Source organism: Ammospiza nelsoni, chromosome 4 (assembly GCF_027579445.1).
Source record: "Ammospiza nelsoni isolate bAmmNel1 chromosome 4, bAmmNel1.pri, whole genome shotgun sequence".
Lineage (NCBI taxonomy): Eukaryota > Metazoa > Chordata > Aves > Passeriformes > Passerellidae > Ammospiza > Ammospiza nelsoni.
Genome location: NC_080636.1, coordinates 62,397,299 through 62,412,830, shown reverse-complemented (window position 1 = coordinate 62,412,830; position 15,532 = coordinate 62,397,299). Strand labels below are relative to the sequence as shown.

Sequence of the window (15,532 nt, the reverse complement as noted above, 5' to 3'; positions counted from 1 at the left end):
AGCGAGTGTTTTAGCTTGACTGAAATAGCTTTACAGAGGAATATTGTGCATACATCTCACCTTAAGTGATCTGGGAGAGAATACTTACCACCACAGGTCTGAAAATACAGTTCCTTCCAGTTCAATTTGCAAAACACACTGAAACCTTGGAATGGCCCTAAGGCAGCAGCAATTCTCATGGAGTCAAGTTACTTTTATCCAGAAAGGAGTTTACTTAATCTCAGAGAAAACTGTTGGGCAGAACACGTAGATACAAGTCTTGCATATGTGTTTTGGTTTGTTCTCCTTTTTCTTGGCTGCCAAAAGCTAAGTAAATGGTTAAAAAAAAAAAAAAAGAGAGAAGAAAAGAAAGGATGTTTTGGCAGAGTGTAAAAGGGAAAACTCCAAGTATTTCACTTAGCAGCTGGACACCTGTCAACTTCTAGAAGGGGGGCTTCCTAGCCAGAATCCAACCTTCAACCATGGCATGCATGGACATCTTGCTAGGAAGGAGCAAGCCAAGAGGGGAAAAGACTTGTCTCAAGTGCTCTCCCAGCCTTAGTCTGTCATCAGCAGATGACATCAGCACACGGATTTGTCTCCTTAGTAATGCTTAAGGACACTTGGCCAGTTAAAGGTCTGGTCTGCTTGTGAACACTGGTGTTGCAGCAGTCTGCATCAGGTGCTTCCTTTTGTTTTTCGTCAAGTGCACCGTGTAGTACCTGCATTAAGGCTTTCTAGTTTTTGTGTTGGAACAGACAGAAAACCATCAGCCAGTTCTGGGTGCAATATTAGTAGCTAGACTATTGTGAGGAAATATGTCTGGCAGACTTGACTAATTCTCTGAATTTAGTAAAAGGACAGGCAGAATCTTGGCTCTGTCTCATCGGTTGCTTAAGGCTGGAAGTCAGTGGGACTGAGTCTTGTATGGCCTGCTCTGGGGGCTGGCTTCTCTCAACCCATTCATGTGTTGTGTGACCTAAACACAGAAAGAGAGGTAGCAGCATGGTGACAAGTCCTGGTACTCCCTGCAGACTTTAGTGGACCCTGCTTGTTAACTGTTTATCAATAGTAATGGCTTTGAGAACTCCTTTAAACTGCTTTTATTTTTCCATTTAGTTGGACCTGCAGTGTGCTGATCATCTAGATGAAAAAAGGGTCAGCATCTCCTTTGTGATGGAGGAGTAATAGCTTTGAAATTACTATTTGGAAAGATGGGCTGAGACTGGTGGGAATTGTTGCTGTCTGGACTGTCTGCAGCCAGTGGTGTGTAGTGTTCAGGTGGATGCTCTGTGTGCAGGTGTCCCTCACTGTTATGGGTGAGAACAGACAGGTTGGGGCTGGCTGAAGCTTTCTCTCCAGCTGGTACCTTGCCTTGGCAAACTGAAAAAGTGCTTATGGCAGATATGGCTGAAGGAGTGGAATTAAAAATAACCAAAAGGTAGATTCTGGACTTGGTTACTCAGTGACAGGCCTGTTTCTATTCTGGGATCAGGATAATTCGCACTGAGCTCATTACACCATGACTCTCCCTTAAAATGCCTTGACAGTCAATTTCGTTCCAGCTAATAAGGTCCTAAAATGTTAATGAAGCTAATCAATTTTTCATGGCTTTGTATTGCAGTTGTCAGAAAGTGCTGTGTTGCAGCCTGCCAATTCAAAAAGCTTTTCAGATATTAGAAGGACAGCAAAACATTCAGCAATTTGAAGGATGTTTTATTTTCTCCATCTTTCCCCAGTGCCCCCTCTCATTTTTCTAAGACTTTATGCTGTGCTGTTTGCTTGTCCCCTTTGGTCACGTCCTGTCTCTATTGTTCTACTCTGGTCACTAGTGGGAAGAGATGGCTTGTTCCCACCCTCCCTGCTGCACAGGGAGAAGAGAGATAGAGTGCCTATAGGTAAAGATGAAGCTGGATGAGGGAGACTACTCATGCTGAAATACTATTTGAAATACATAGAGTTTGAAGGAACAGAGTGGAGAAAGGGCATCTCGTTCATCCTCTCTCCTCATCTCTTTGGAAGGAGCAGTAGTGTCAAAAGTCACAGCCCTCCCTCCTCATGGCAGTTTGCTGAGATGTCAGTGTCACCTGGCATTCATGCTGTCTGCACTCAGTAGCTCATGGACTGCAGGAGGAAGAGAGAGAAGTTGTATTCATCGTGCAGCCACATTGGTGGTCAATCGCTTACCCACACTGGCTTAGGAGCAGGTTAGATGGCAACCATCTTTTATTTTTCAGAATTGCTTATTTTGTACTGCCAGCAGGAGACACAAGGCTCAAACTTTTATGACTGCTCCTGGAGTTATTTTGATGGAGCTGTTTTGATAATTTACTGCTGTCTGCATTTGTGCTTGTGAGTCTGCAGATGGGAAGTACTAAATTGTGTGGTTTGGGGATTATAAGGAGTTTTTAATTTGCTTTTAATTGAATTCCATTTATAACTATAGTTAATTTTTATGTGCCTGAGAAAAACAAATTAACTAATGTTTTGGGAAAACATAGTGTTTTCCAACTTTTGTACTTGGAAGCCTTGTACGACCACACTGGTAAGGGATGATCTCAAATAACTCATGAGGGGAAAACTAGTGTGTGAGTTGTAATTTGGTATTTTGAATTTGAATAATTAATCCCCTGTAGCTGTTGAGTGGAACATCCAGAACACTTTCCACTCAAGTAGTCCACCCAGAGGCATGCTCAGTCCAGGGCCAAGGGCTTTTGCAAATGCTCAGGTGTGTCAATGTCCTCTTCTGCTGTGACAGTGATGTGTTAAGAGCTGGCTGACCCTATAATGACTTGGGGAAGATGGAGGGTATTTAACTCCCTTAAGCCTTTCAGACCATAGCTGGTGTTTGTGTGACTCTCCCATTCCCTGAGTGGCAGAAAATAGAGTTAGTGATTGCCAGGTACAGCATCTGTCTGCCTGTGTCTCCTGGACAGCCCTTGCAGAGCACCTTGGCCTTTGGCACAGCCCTGGGCTTCCTGCCAGGGTAATTAGCCTGGCAGCTCCTCGGGTAGAAGGTAAAGTGCAGGCTGATCTCAGCTGCTGGGGAAAAAGCTGCCTAGGCTTGAGCTGAGCAGAGCCCAGCTTCTGCAGCACCTCCAGGGTTCCTGGCCTGAAGAAATGCAGCTCTGGGTTCTGAAGCTTGACCTGTCAGCTCCAAGCTGAGAGGCATTGCTGTCTGTTTCCAAAGCTTGTTTTGTGTTTCCTTCACCTCACATGACTTAAGAGCCTTGAGAAAACAATTTCCTGTGATGCCATCTGGGGGATGGCAAGGTGAGCCATATGTATGCCCACAGTCAGAGCTGTGAGGCCTAGAGGTGAGGTGCTGTCTTGAGAGACAGCTGATGCTGTGAATGCAGAAGCTGGAAAGTTGTCCATTGCTTGGATCAGCAAAGGCTGAGCCTACCCCTCCAACACTTGTAATGCTCTAGATTGGAGCTGGGCAGGCACAGGAGACTGCTCTGTGCTCAAGGAAGCTGTTCTAATTTTGGTCTTGAACCCTTCAAAGGAGAAATTGGTTCCTCTTGCATGTTTTGGAAAGCTATGATCTTTGCTCTCTGCACCCTTTTCTCTGTGCTATCAGTTTCTGGTCTTGGAGACTCACCTCTGTAGGCTAGTCCTTTGCCAGCCTTGCATCTGGCTGCCTTTCCCACTCCACATCTCCAGAGCAAACTTTCTTTTTGTTTTCAAGTCTTCCTTTTCTTTTTAAACCATATCAAATCCCAGGCTCATTTGTTCCTAGGTATGTACTCTACCTGATGGTGGTTCTGCTCACCAGCCTGCTGTTGTGATGATTACTTACCAACAGAGTTTTTCTTCTCTGTTGCCTTTTTTGCGCAGCAGTCTCTCCCAGTAGGGCTCTTTGACAGGCTGGGAGTTTTGTTGTTGATTTTGTCTGCTAGTTCTAAGCTCCTCAGACTGGGAACTGCAACATGAGGCTTATGAAACTTTTGTTCATCATGTGCATTTCACTCTGCACTGCTCCCTTTTTTTTTTTTTTTTTTTTTTTTTGGTTTGATTTGTGGCCAGGAGAATGACCTTGAGTGAGAAAAAAATTAAATCCTAACTTGGAGGTCTCTATCCAGCCCTGTGCCTCAAGCAGGCCGGGTAGATCAGGTCAGGACTCCAGAAATAAATCAAGTGCAGTGTTCTCTCTTTCTGGGGAATATTTTTGTGCGTGACATGCAGGCAGTGCTGCAAGGAGCATATTAAAAATTCATACCAGTACAGAGCAGTATTTTCTGTGCACAGTGCTTGAGAATAAGCTTGTGTGTCATGCACAGCAACATTTATATGAAGCAAGTAATTAGTTTCATCTAAGCAGAGAAGATTTAAATGGTGTGGAGTAGATGGAGGCTTGTTGTGAGACACAATCTCCTTCCCTTTCCTTCTGCCAAGACTCCTGGAAGATTTCTTGTAGAGCTGGCTGTAAAGTCCCAGTGTGTGAGGGCATTTCCTGCGCTTAAAGCAGAAGGGGAAATCTGTGCACATGGGTATTCATCTCACCCTGCCTCTGTGACAGCTTTGATGTAATTGTGTGCGTGCTCCAGCTGCTGAACCTTAAAACAACAAACAGCCAGGCACAGAAGCTGTAGCTTCTCCAGCCCCAATTTCTTTGCAGTCGTATGGATGAAAGGGGACGGGACTGCATGCAACACAGAGGGGTGTTCTGAGAGCCAGGGCTCTCATGTGAGCCCTGTTTTCTGAATGCTGTTGGAAACCAAGCATGAGGCACGTGCTTTGGGTATGCAGGCAGCATTGAAGTGTTCTATTCTCTATTCTCCTGAAGGCATGACTGCTGAGTACTATGCTGAGAGATGTCACAAGCAAAGATTAGTCAAAGGAGGCTTGAGGGAGAAACACTTGAGGCTGAGATGTGAAGTCTATCCCCAGTCAACCACAGTGGTTTGTGTTGGAAGGCCTTCAGCAAGGAGGAAGAGTGAGAGGGATTTAGGGTAAGAGAACATATGAGTACTGAGGCTGCAAAAACCGGTGGGTCCTTGCTCAGAGCAGCTCTAGGATATATGATGGAGTAAGTGGGTCAGTGCTGAAGCAGGGCAAGATGTAGGAGCAGCTTGGTTTTGGCTCTCATTCCCTTTTAAGCATGAGCAATATATCCTCAAAGTCTCTGGCAGACTGGAGAGAGAAGCAACACCACAGAGCTGGGGCCAGGTCCCGCTCATCCACTTCTGACTGTTTGTCCCAATGGGGCCCAGATCCTGACAGCATGAAAATGGTAAACAAAGGCTGATACTGTATAAATGTGCTGTCCTGGGAGCTCTGAGGGACAGAAGATGGCATGACAGGCTGGATTAGAGTATCTCATCCCTATGCCCTTGCAGCAGATTCTTCATACATGAATGGGGAACCTTGAGCCACTTGGCACAGCCCTGCAAGTGGGAACTGCGTGAAGGCAAGTGCTCTAGGTGGGATTTTCTTCCTGCATGCAAACCTTCCTCTCTGTTAGGCAGCCAAGTAGGCTTACAGCTGACAGTGTCTGGCTGCCAGCATGGAGTAACCAAACACTGCTACAAGTACTCGCTTTTCTTGCTGTCAGCCTCTCTCATAGCTGTGTGATTTGTCACGGGTATCTGGCATTTCACGGGTATTTTCTAAAGGCCAGTGAAGTGTGCTTTGCAGCATGCATGGCTCTGATCACTGGCATGAGCTTTGAGTGAGCCTGTGCCTGTGTGTGTTCTGGGATAGAACAGTGGCAGTGAAGAACATCTTGCTGACATAGAAGTAACTGCTTCAGGTGAGCTGGCTAATGCCAAAAGGAAACAGGCCTTTCTGGTAGAGCTCTAGGAAAGGGTGAAGGTTGGTTCCTGTCATTCCTTTGTACTGCCCATGTGTAGCACATTTCTTTTCAATGTGGGCATCATGACTCGCTCAGCCCATCTGCCTGGGAGAGTTTACAAGCCAACTTATGGCAGCAGCCAAACTGACCATGGTAGCTTCATCACAGGGTCTTGGTTTGTGCCTCAATCTTAACTTGCTGAGCAGCACATTTTACCAAGTTGTGGAGACCAATTTCTGTGCCAACACACCAGGAGGGTGGCCATGGAACAGATAGAACTTTTCTGCACCATTTGTGCCATTGCAAATGAGAGGCAGCAAAGGAGAATCTTCTTAAGCATTTGCTCTCTATTTGCAGGTGCTTTTAACCAGGCTCTCTACTATAAACTGATCTAGGATTTAGATGCATCTAAACATCAGGCCTTGATCATCAAGTACTCAGCATTAAAGTGCCTTTAAAAATAGGGCTTGTGCTCTTAAATCAGATGAATAATATTAGTCAAGCAGATTTGTCTACTGAAAAATGAAGTTGTTCTTCACACACTTGACTGTCTTAGTCTTTAACCTTAAGACAAAGTAGATGGAGTTTTGGTTAAAACCTTATTGGCTTCAGTGTTAACATTAAAACTAAGTCCATGTTGAGACTAAGATAAGCTTTGTGGTTGTGTGTGCTATTGCTGGCAACCTTTCAGAGGGGGCAAGCAAAGCTGAGGCTTCCAGTAAAATTTGTGACAGGCTCACAGAGGAATGTGCAAAATACAGCCCGTACCTAGGGGCAGAACAAGTACTGCAGACACAAGGTGCTACATTTAAACTGCATTTAAACTCTGCAATTAAACCAAGCAAACACCTGCCCATGCCAGGCACTTAGCTTTTCCTTTTGTATCCTTTTGTATCAATCAGTCCAATATCTCTTTGGATCTCCTCTTTCCCATCCTGCTGTGGCCCTGAGGACTTGTAGGAGATTAGCCAATAATAACCTCCTACAGTTTGAATAATTTCTGAATAGAAATGTGAGGTTTCTGAAACCTCCAAGAGATTCTAGGCTGGTGAGTTGTATCCAAGCAGGGTGTCTCAATGCTGGTTTGTTATAGCATACATCACAGTGCATATTGCAATGGCATTTGCACTGGCTTTTATTCAGTAAATGATATGAGTTGTGATTTAGATAGTTATACCTAGTTTAGTATTGTGATGAATTTGTGCATCAAAGATGATCAGTTTGCAATGAGAAGGGGATGGGAACGGTATAGTAAAACAGCAGGACATCTTCTAGCTGAAAGGGGGAAGGACTAGTAAGGACACATAGATGACCTACTGTCCACTTGGTGCATGATATGTCTTATGGTGAAATTGTAAGAAAAGTCTTTCTTCTGGGGAGCAGCATGTATGTCAGCAGGAAATGGGAGTGGGGCTGGAAGAGATTTGGTTGGGGCTGGGTACAGGGTAAGGTGAGCTTTATCCTAGAGACAGCCTAGGGAGGAAGGTGAAGCCATGAAAACAAGGAGGGTGACTGAAGAGCCGTGGCAAGGGTTTTGCCTGCAGATCAGACATCTGTTTTACCCTACAGCAGTCTCTTCTGTGTGAGAAATCACCATCCAAGTATTTCTGAAGTGGGAAGATGGAAATAGGCATGAAGGCTCAAGCAGACAGACCAGTCTTATTGCACTTCTCTGATTTAAGATTTAGTGGATATTAGCCTTGTCTTTAAAGTGCATAATGGTGCACTGATTTTGTGACTCGTTTTTCAGAAATGGGCTTTCAGTACAGTTATCAGTACTGCAGGTCGGATGTCAGCCTGGGGTTGGAAACCTGGGAATTGCTGGGAGCTGGAGCTCTGTGGTGTAATGCTTGATGGGGTGCAATGCTGCTTTCAAAATATGACAGCTCATGTAATTGAAGACGCTGCCTTGCAACTTAACTTTGAATTGCAAATGCCATGACATTTCTTCTGGTTTAGAAGACGCATCTTCCTCACTTAAAAGCTGTTCTGCCAGTTCAGGTTTAAGTGTAGGTGTGAGGTGAGGGGAGATGCTCAAACCAAATGTGAATTCAGACTGCAGAATATGGGAGCAAACTAGAATTGCTGGCCCTACAAGTATCTCTCAAGGGGAACTGTGCATATTCCTTGCCAAGCCCTCCCCTCTGTTTTCTCTATATGAAATGACATGCTGTTTTCTGAAAGTGAGAAGAGAAGCAGAAGAGGCAAGGAGAAGAGGGAAGCAGCATTTGTAGGGTTTCATGTCCTGTGATGGGGCAGCCTGTTGTGCTATTGCTGCACAGACTGAGCAGTACTTTGAAGTGTGATTTCTTTTCTGTTTTTCCTGGGGTGCCCAGCAATAGCCACTAGACAGAAGGAGACATTTTCTCATGTTCTTTAACAGTAGAGGAATTTATTGCAAGTGCATTTAAAAATAGAGGAGTCCAAGGACCATCTCTCTTGAGTGTTTTAGTGGAAGCGGGGACAGCTCACAGTGGCTGCTTGATTGATGGGTCCAGAGAGTTTTGTGTGGACCTGTGGCTGCAGCCCACTCACAGCTGGCCTGCCTCTGTAAAGAAAGTCACTGATCAAGCCATCTGTGACCTGGCGCCTCTGCTTTGGGTAGGTCTGTTTGGCACCCATGCAGGCAAACTCAGAATTGAGCCCTTGCTGGGCATCCCATATTGCCTTTGAGAGCAGACCCTATCTCCCAGAGAGGTATCAAGAGGTGTTTCTGGTGCTGTTGGGTGTCTAAGCTGAAGATGGACTGCTTTGAGGAGATGACATGTTGATGGCTGGGGGATCTGCCTTGCTGGGGCCAGTCATGTGTGGAATGGAGCCAGGAGGAAACTTGATTTGCTCTGAGCAAGCTGTTGGGGAATGTTCCCCAGGGCTGGGCACATCTCAGCAACTGGCTTTCCCCTCTCACTGTGCTGACCTGTGTCTTGCCCTGAGCTACATTCTGCAAGGGTGCCAGCAGTGAGGAGCTGCCAAGTTGGCACTTGAACAGTGGAGCTGAGGCAACTCATTTCACAGAGGGATAGCAGGCGTTGTGAGAGCCCCCCACTGCTAGTGACTCAATAAAGAGCTGGTATTGCTTCCAATATGGAAGAGCTGACAGCTGGGAGCTGGGATTTGCATGCTCAGCAGAGTACAGCATGGCCAAGAGTCCTGATAGGATGCAGCAGCAGTCCCATGGCAGTTGTGGCAAATGCACCTAGGGAGAGAGGCATTAGGGAATCTTCCATCTAGATGCTATGAATGCCTAAGGAGGTCTTGAGGCTGTGTGCAGTGATTCAAAGCAGAGACTGGAAAGATGGCAGTTATGTGTGTGGGCAACAGCATGTCTGTAAGCCCTACTCAGAACACTCACCATGGTTACATGTATGGGACCTGCTTGCAGTGCAGGACCAGGAAGCCCTCTTGCAGTGCTTGCCTGCATCACTCATGGATGCTTACCTGGTGAGGGGGTGAGGAAGGGCATACTAAAAGCAAAAATTGCCTTGCTGATGCTTAAAAGTTTTCACTGTTTTCCTTTATTCACAGGAGAACTGCTGAGTCAGCCGAGACCAGAGGGACTGACGGAGATCATCTGTCCCAAGAACGGCAGCGAGCGAGTTAATGTTGCCTTGGTTTACCCCCCCACTCCTACTGTGATCAGCCCTTGTTCCAAGTGAGACCAGAAAGCAGACCTATTCCCCTGTCAGTAGACACCAGAAAGCCTACGTAACACATGCCCTCACTAAGCACTTCTTTTGGAAGGGAGCAGCCCCACAGCCTGGGGACTGTTCTAATTATTTGTGGCTATAGACAGCCCACTCACAGGATAAGAAGTACAGTGAAATGGGCTGAGGTGTTCTCTGAGCTGTGTTGTGGCAGATGCAAGATCAGGAGATAGTGCAGTCATAGGTGGGTTTTGGTAGGATGGGAGCTCAGGAGATTTCTGTGCACTCCCTTCTCAAGCAGGACCACTCTCACAGGCAGGTCAGGTTCCTTGGGACCTTGTAGAGGTGAGGGTGTCATCCTTGGATGACAAGGATGGAGGTGCTACCCACCCCACCCCCCCCAGATTTTATTCTGGGACAGAACTTCTTTCCTTTTGTTCCATCTAATTCTCTCTTATTATTTTATTTTATTGACTTGGTTTTCATTGCCATAAGATGCATTACTGGCTTGTGTTCAGTGTTTTCCACCAGATCCCAAGCCAGCAGGACTCCAGGCTGTGGTGGTGCCTGGGGTTGTCCTGTTGTAGGAGTAGAGTTATACACTTGTCCTTGTTGAATTTTACAGCACTGTTGTTGATTCAGTCCTCCAACTTGGTACGGTCCTCCTAGACAGGAGCCCTACCCTCTCGTGTATCTATAGTCTATATGCACTTCACAGAGTGGGAATGTACTTGGAAAACAGAGCTGTATTGTGATGGGAAAAAAAGTGGAACAACACTCACAAAAGCAGTCAGTGCCTTGGCTTTTTGATGCATGAGTTTTCCAGAAAAACAGAAATTCAGCCAGGGTCTGTCTAATTGGAGTGGCACAAAGGAATTTGGTAGGGAGCTTAGAGGAGTAGCTGAGTGTCTTGCTGGTGTCTGCTGCTGTGCTGTATGTGAATGCCTGTTACTTTCACTTCAGTGTCTTGACAGTAGCTTTAGATGCTGTTCTCTCTGTTCAGTACCCTCCCATTCCAAAATACCACTCCTGGTAGAGAATAGCTCCAGTGATATAGGTGGTTGTTGAGCTGTGTGTGAAGGTGAGGTTGAAGTACCTATGTGAGGCAGAAAACAGAGATGCTCTGATACTGAGCCACAGGCCATTACTGCCTGTTCATTTGGTTCTCCTGTGTGTGTGTACTTGGCACAGCACATTTCTAACCTGCAGGTGCCATTTTTATTGTACTGTGCTGTCAGGCTATGCCTCCAATCCTCGTTGTCCTCTAGCCTGCCTTCCTCTAGTCTGTTAACTGTGTCCCAGTTTTACAGTCACTCTGCTGGCAGGAAACTTGTGTTCTCAAAAAGGCCTGTGTTACTTTTTCTTCACTTCACACTCCCTATTTAGAAGCCTAGAGAAAATCATGTGTCTTATGTTATTCATCACAAGCACTATGAACCTTGCTATATTACTTTTTCTTTATCCTTTTCTCTTCCAGATAAACTGTCAGTGCTGGTGCCAAAGGTTTTCCACTGGGCAGAACATGGCTGATGCTCTGCAGTGCTCCCATCTTTCCAGTTGTGGAGTTGATGCTGACAGGGATCAATGGGACTTAGGACTTTGGACCCTAAAAGAAATGCTGTGGGGCAGGGGCAGCTCCCAGGTGGGGGCCTCATGGCTGGAGTGGATGAAGTCATCTGGAGGTTGGGGATGACAAGGCACGAAGGAAAATGATTGCTGCAGATGGCAGGGCTGCTGGCCGGAGGGAAACACTGGGGATAGGTTTCTGTGGACCCATTGAATGCGTGTTGAAAACCCATTTGGATCTCATGATGAATGTAAAAATGTTCTTGGTATACCATTTAATTCAGACCTGCTTGGAGGAAAGTCTCTTGAAATGAGCTGTAGCGGGATTCCCTGGATTTGTTCCTGGACAAGTGAGTTGTGTGGCAGTTGGCCAAAGCTTCGCTGGGGAATGGGTTGGTACTGCGAAGCCTTTAAAATTGCTCCACTACAAAATGGTTGGCTGTGTCCCATGCAGCAGTCTTGAGTGGAGGCTGGCAGAGAAACAGGCTGGGAAATGTTTCCTGCCCTGTGTGTTCACATGCGTTGTGCCATGAAGTGGTGAGGACGTGCTGTGATCATACAGAGACAAAAGCAGGGCAGTCAGTGTGCCTCTGGCACATGCTATTTCTTATCCCTAGTGTAACCATTATCCCTGAACAGCTGCTGGTCTGCCATGGCTGGTACTGCTGCACTGCCATTTTGGTACTCTCTGTGCATTGTGTCCACTGGAGCACTAAAAATCTAGATCTTGGTCATCCTCCTAGGAAAGCCACCCAGGCATCTTTGTGCAGAGATCTGGTAGAAGCAGTGTGTGGCTGTGTAGTACAAACTGATCCTGATCCCCCGTGGCAGCCATGCTTCATGAGCAGCCATCTTCCCTCTCCAGATGTGGGAAAGGGCAGGCTGAGCACTGGTACCAAAGTTCAGGTTTCTCCCCCAGCTGTGTGGCTTTGAGGACTTCTAAGATGTTGCTGATAGTTTATGCCCTGCAGCTGAGCCCTGGTAACTGTGCTGTGTGAGTCCTGCTCCATGCAAATATTAATTTAATGTAAATCAATAGGAGGCAGGCATTTCCAGAGCCAGGATCCCTTCATCAGATGCTGGGGGAGGTCTGAGAGGTGAGGGACTTAAAATACTTGTGTTAATGTACAGCTCTTAACTCTTTGGGCTGTGATGGCAGACCTGGGGTGGGTGGTACAGGCAGTGCCCACCAGGATGTGAGCTGGCCAGGCCTGCAACCATTGCAAGAGAGTGGTGTGTCCTATTGGGACCTGCTGCAGTTGCACAGATGATATTCCCCTGGTTTCTGATCCTTCAAATGCCAGCCTTGTGCAAGGCTGTAAATCTTCCCATTGGCAAGAACTTAATGCTGGCAAAGCAGGGCAGCATCCACTCCAGCAGGAGATCCAGAGGCCAGGTATGAGCAATCAAGCCATGTACCTTACTTCAGGGGGAAAAGCTGCCAAATAAAAGCCGGCAGCTCAGTCAGCTTCCTGTCTCTTCAGGGTTTCATTCCAGCTTGGGAGGGTAACTTGGGCTCAGATTTCATGTGTTGACCTGCTACCTCTGGCAATGAACCTTATATCAGTGAGAATCATTGATCGTGCTTCTGTGTTGCTGTGGATAAACTGGAGACTCAAAACTGTCTGTGGTGGCTGGAGAAGGTGAAAAGGAGGTGAGATCTTTGAATGGTACTCAGGAATAATGCTGGGAAACTCCTTTGTCCTGAGTCTTGCTGCCCATGAACCACGCCTGTACAGGCAGAACTTGTGTTAGAGCATTCCCTACTGTCACCTCCCGTGCTGGGCGGCCTTCTCCTCCTGTTTTGCTGCTACTCACCTCTCTTTCCGTTCTCCATAGGAAGAAACTAGCGATTTGTTGCTGTGAAGTTGCGTGGAAACCACATTGTAAAGAAACCACAAACTGGAATCCTTTTCCAGCCGGAGGCCTGTTTCCCAGTGTGCCCATCTGGTCTGGGATGTGTGAGCATTGAAGGAATGAGAGGACAGAGCAGACTGCAAGAGGACTTACAGCCTGCTCCTTGGGACCGCAGCCCTCCTGCCAGGGTGTGCCGCCTCTGTGGGAGCATTCCCTGGCCTCTGCAGGCACGCAGCTGCTGCTGTGCACTGAAGCTGTAATGCCAGGAGTGTGGCAGTATGGAGATCAATCTAGTTGGGTCTGTTTAATACAAAACGGTGATTGCTCATCCACCCACTGTTTAGCAACTGGTGTAACTGTGTTTTCATCCAAATTTTTTTAATATGCAAAAGCCATTTAATTTTCTATGCAGTTCAGAAACATCTCGCCTTTGCAGTTGCCAGGTGGGAGATCCATGCAGGAGAACCAAACCAAGCAGCTCATAGTACTTCTGATTTTGCTGTCGCTGTTTTTAAGGATGCACACTGGGACCCTCATACAGCGTCCCTTTGCTGAGCTCCTGCCTCAGACCTCACTTAATATCCCTCAGCCCCAGGGATGAGAGCCCTGTATTTTTGAATGATCTGTCATTTTTCATCAATCAATCCACAACGAAAGAGGGTTTGAATGCAGTGCCCTAACAGCAGATACCTGAGTTCAGAGTATGTATTACGTTCTAGTCCTTGTCCTTGCTCAGAGAGTTGCCAAACTGTTAGAAATGACTAAGGCCTCTGTGGAGCACTCTGCAGCCTTTACTGAAGATGTATTATAAAGAGGTCAGAAAGGACTGGGACATCAGCCCTGTGGAGCTGACAATGAATTTAACTCCTTCGGAATAGGAGGAGAATCTCCTGGCAATCTCCTAGATACCTCCTTCACCCAAGACGATTGTACTGGTTTTGCTTATTGGTTTGCAGACCCCTTGCTTGACCGGTTTTTGATTTCCTGCTGAAACTGGTTCAGACAGATTTGGAAGCAGAGCTAGCGTGCTGCTTTGCACTCCAGGACTTTCAGCAGCTGCAATATGCCCTGGAGTACCTTGTGTTACACTCTGAAGCAAAACCTGGGATTCAAAACTGCATCCGTCCAAGCCAAACTCCCAGGATAGCAGCTTTGCCTTCTTCTGGGTCTGTGTAATGTGAGGAATTGCATGTCCCTAAGCAGCATACAACTAGGTAGAGGTGAGAGAGAGTGAGCCCAAAGGGTGATGCTGCACATATAGGTCATTTTAGGGGTTACAGGAGTACTTGGAGACTTCTGGCAGTTGCAGAGGGTCCTGGGTGATGGGACACCTCTGTTTTAACTTTGCTCTAAGCAAAAAGGTCAGAGAAGTAAGATTGTTTCCAGTCTGCCACAAGGCCAGGATCCCTTTGACTAGTCTCCTTTCATGGCAGTGCTGTTCTTTCTGCATTGTCTGTGCTTTGAGCTTGGGGGATTCAGCTTTAGAAAGTTAAACTGAAATGGAGGCTAACGTGGGATTTACCCTGCCTTAAGGTCTCTCAGATCAGATGGAAGAGAGACTGGGGGCTGCAGAAGCATGGGTCATCTCCCTTGCAGCATTCCCCCATGCCACAGCTTCGTGGTGGCTGTAAAAACTCAGTGTATTTGGGTGCTGCTTTCCCAGGAACTCAAGATGTGCTTGGCTGTGCTGTAGCACTGGAACTTACGTGGGGTCCCTGTTCTCTTTCCCATTGTACCTCTGAGGCAGCTAAAGTTTGTCCAAGCAGTTGAGGCTCCTCACGGTGAGGAGTTAGATACAGTTGTGTCAAAGGGAACTGCAAATATTACTTAGGAACTCACTAAGTGAGATGAAAATGCACTGGCTCACTCCTGCAGAGCCAGATCCCGGAGCTCAGTTCCTCTCGTGCCCTTTGGATGGGATCTTGGGCTGACATCCTTGGAACAGCTGTGCCGGGAGGTGGAGATGCTGCACTGCAGTAAGCACAAGAAGAGGCAAGCGAGTGGGCCTCAGTGTAGCACTCATCACACGCTTCATGGCTCAGTTCATGGACTGTAACTGCAGGTATTCATATAGTCTACATCACTGGGCAGGACTCTGCGCACACACACATGCATGCCCAGACATACACGCACCACACCCACACTTGCCCACACGTCCTCGCCAAAATGACTGAAAATAAAAGTGATCTCAATCTCCACAAGAGTCCTGGCTGTGTGATTTGTTATTCCTCTTGCAGTGCCTCCTTGGGCTCTCGCTATGGAAGGGTCTGCACCTAACTGTAGATCTGTGCTGTAGCAAAGTCATGAAGAGATTTGCCAGTGAGTGAATCTGTGCACGGAGCCCCTTATTTAGTATCTGTGAATCACTGCCCACTTCAGCAAGGCGGGTGATTTCTGGGGAACAGCTTTTTTACACACTTTTAAGGTAATTTATGGTTTTGTGAGGCCCACTGAGTGGTTCTCATTGGTACCATGTTGTTTGCGTTTGTGTAAAGCTTGGTTTCCTGCTCACGTTCAGAGCAGGTTTTGCAGGCAGAGTCATAAGCAGGTGGTCCTCTGCTTGGCAACGGGAGCCTTTGTGGCAGCACCAGGAGGATGAATTAAAAATGGGAGCAAATCCCTTCCCGCTACTGCCGATTAACCCCCTCTGGCAACTAAGCATCATCACAGCTGCTCACTCACCACCACC

General features: G+C 46.9%; 1 protein-coding gene across 3 annotated transcripts in view; it reads left to right on the top strand.

Moving 5' to 3' along the window:
* Nucleotides 1-15,044, top strand: part of MFHAS1 (multifunctional ROCO family signaling regulator 1) — a 34,730-nt gene extending 19,686 nt beyond the window's left edge. The window contains exons 2-4 of one of the 3 annotated variants that reach the window (XR_009418284.1): nucleotides 9,302-9,421; nucleotides 10,898-11,336; nucleotides 12,826-15,044. Coding sequence is in view for 2 of the 3 variants with exons in the window: in XM_059470039.1 (XP_059326022.1) it covers nucleotides 9,302-9,421; nucleotides 10,898-10,950 (173 nt within the window). In the remaining variant the exon portion in view is untranslated. Of the gene's footprint in view, nucleotides 1-9,301; nucleotides 9,429-10,897 lie in introns of all 3 variants that reach the window. The other 2 variants (XM_059470039.1, XM_059470040.1) reach the window with 2 other exon arrangements.
* The last annotated feature ends 488 nt before the right edge of the window (nucleotides 15,045-15,532 follow it).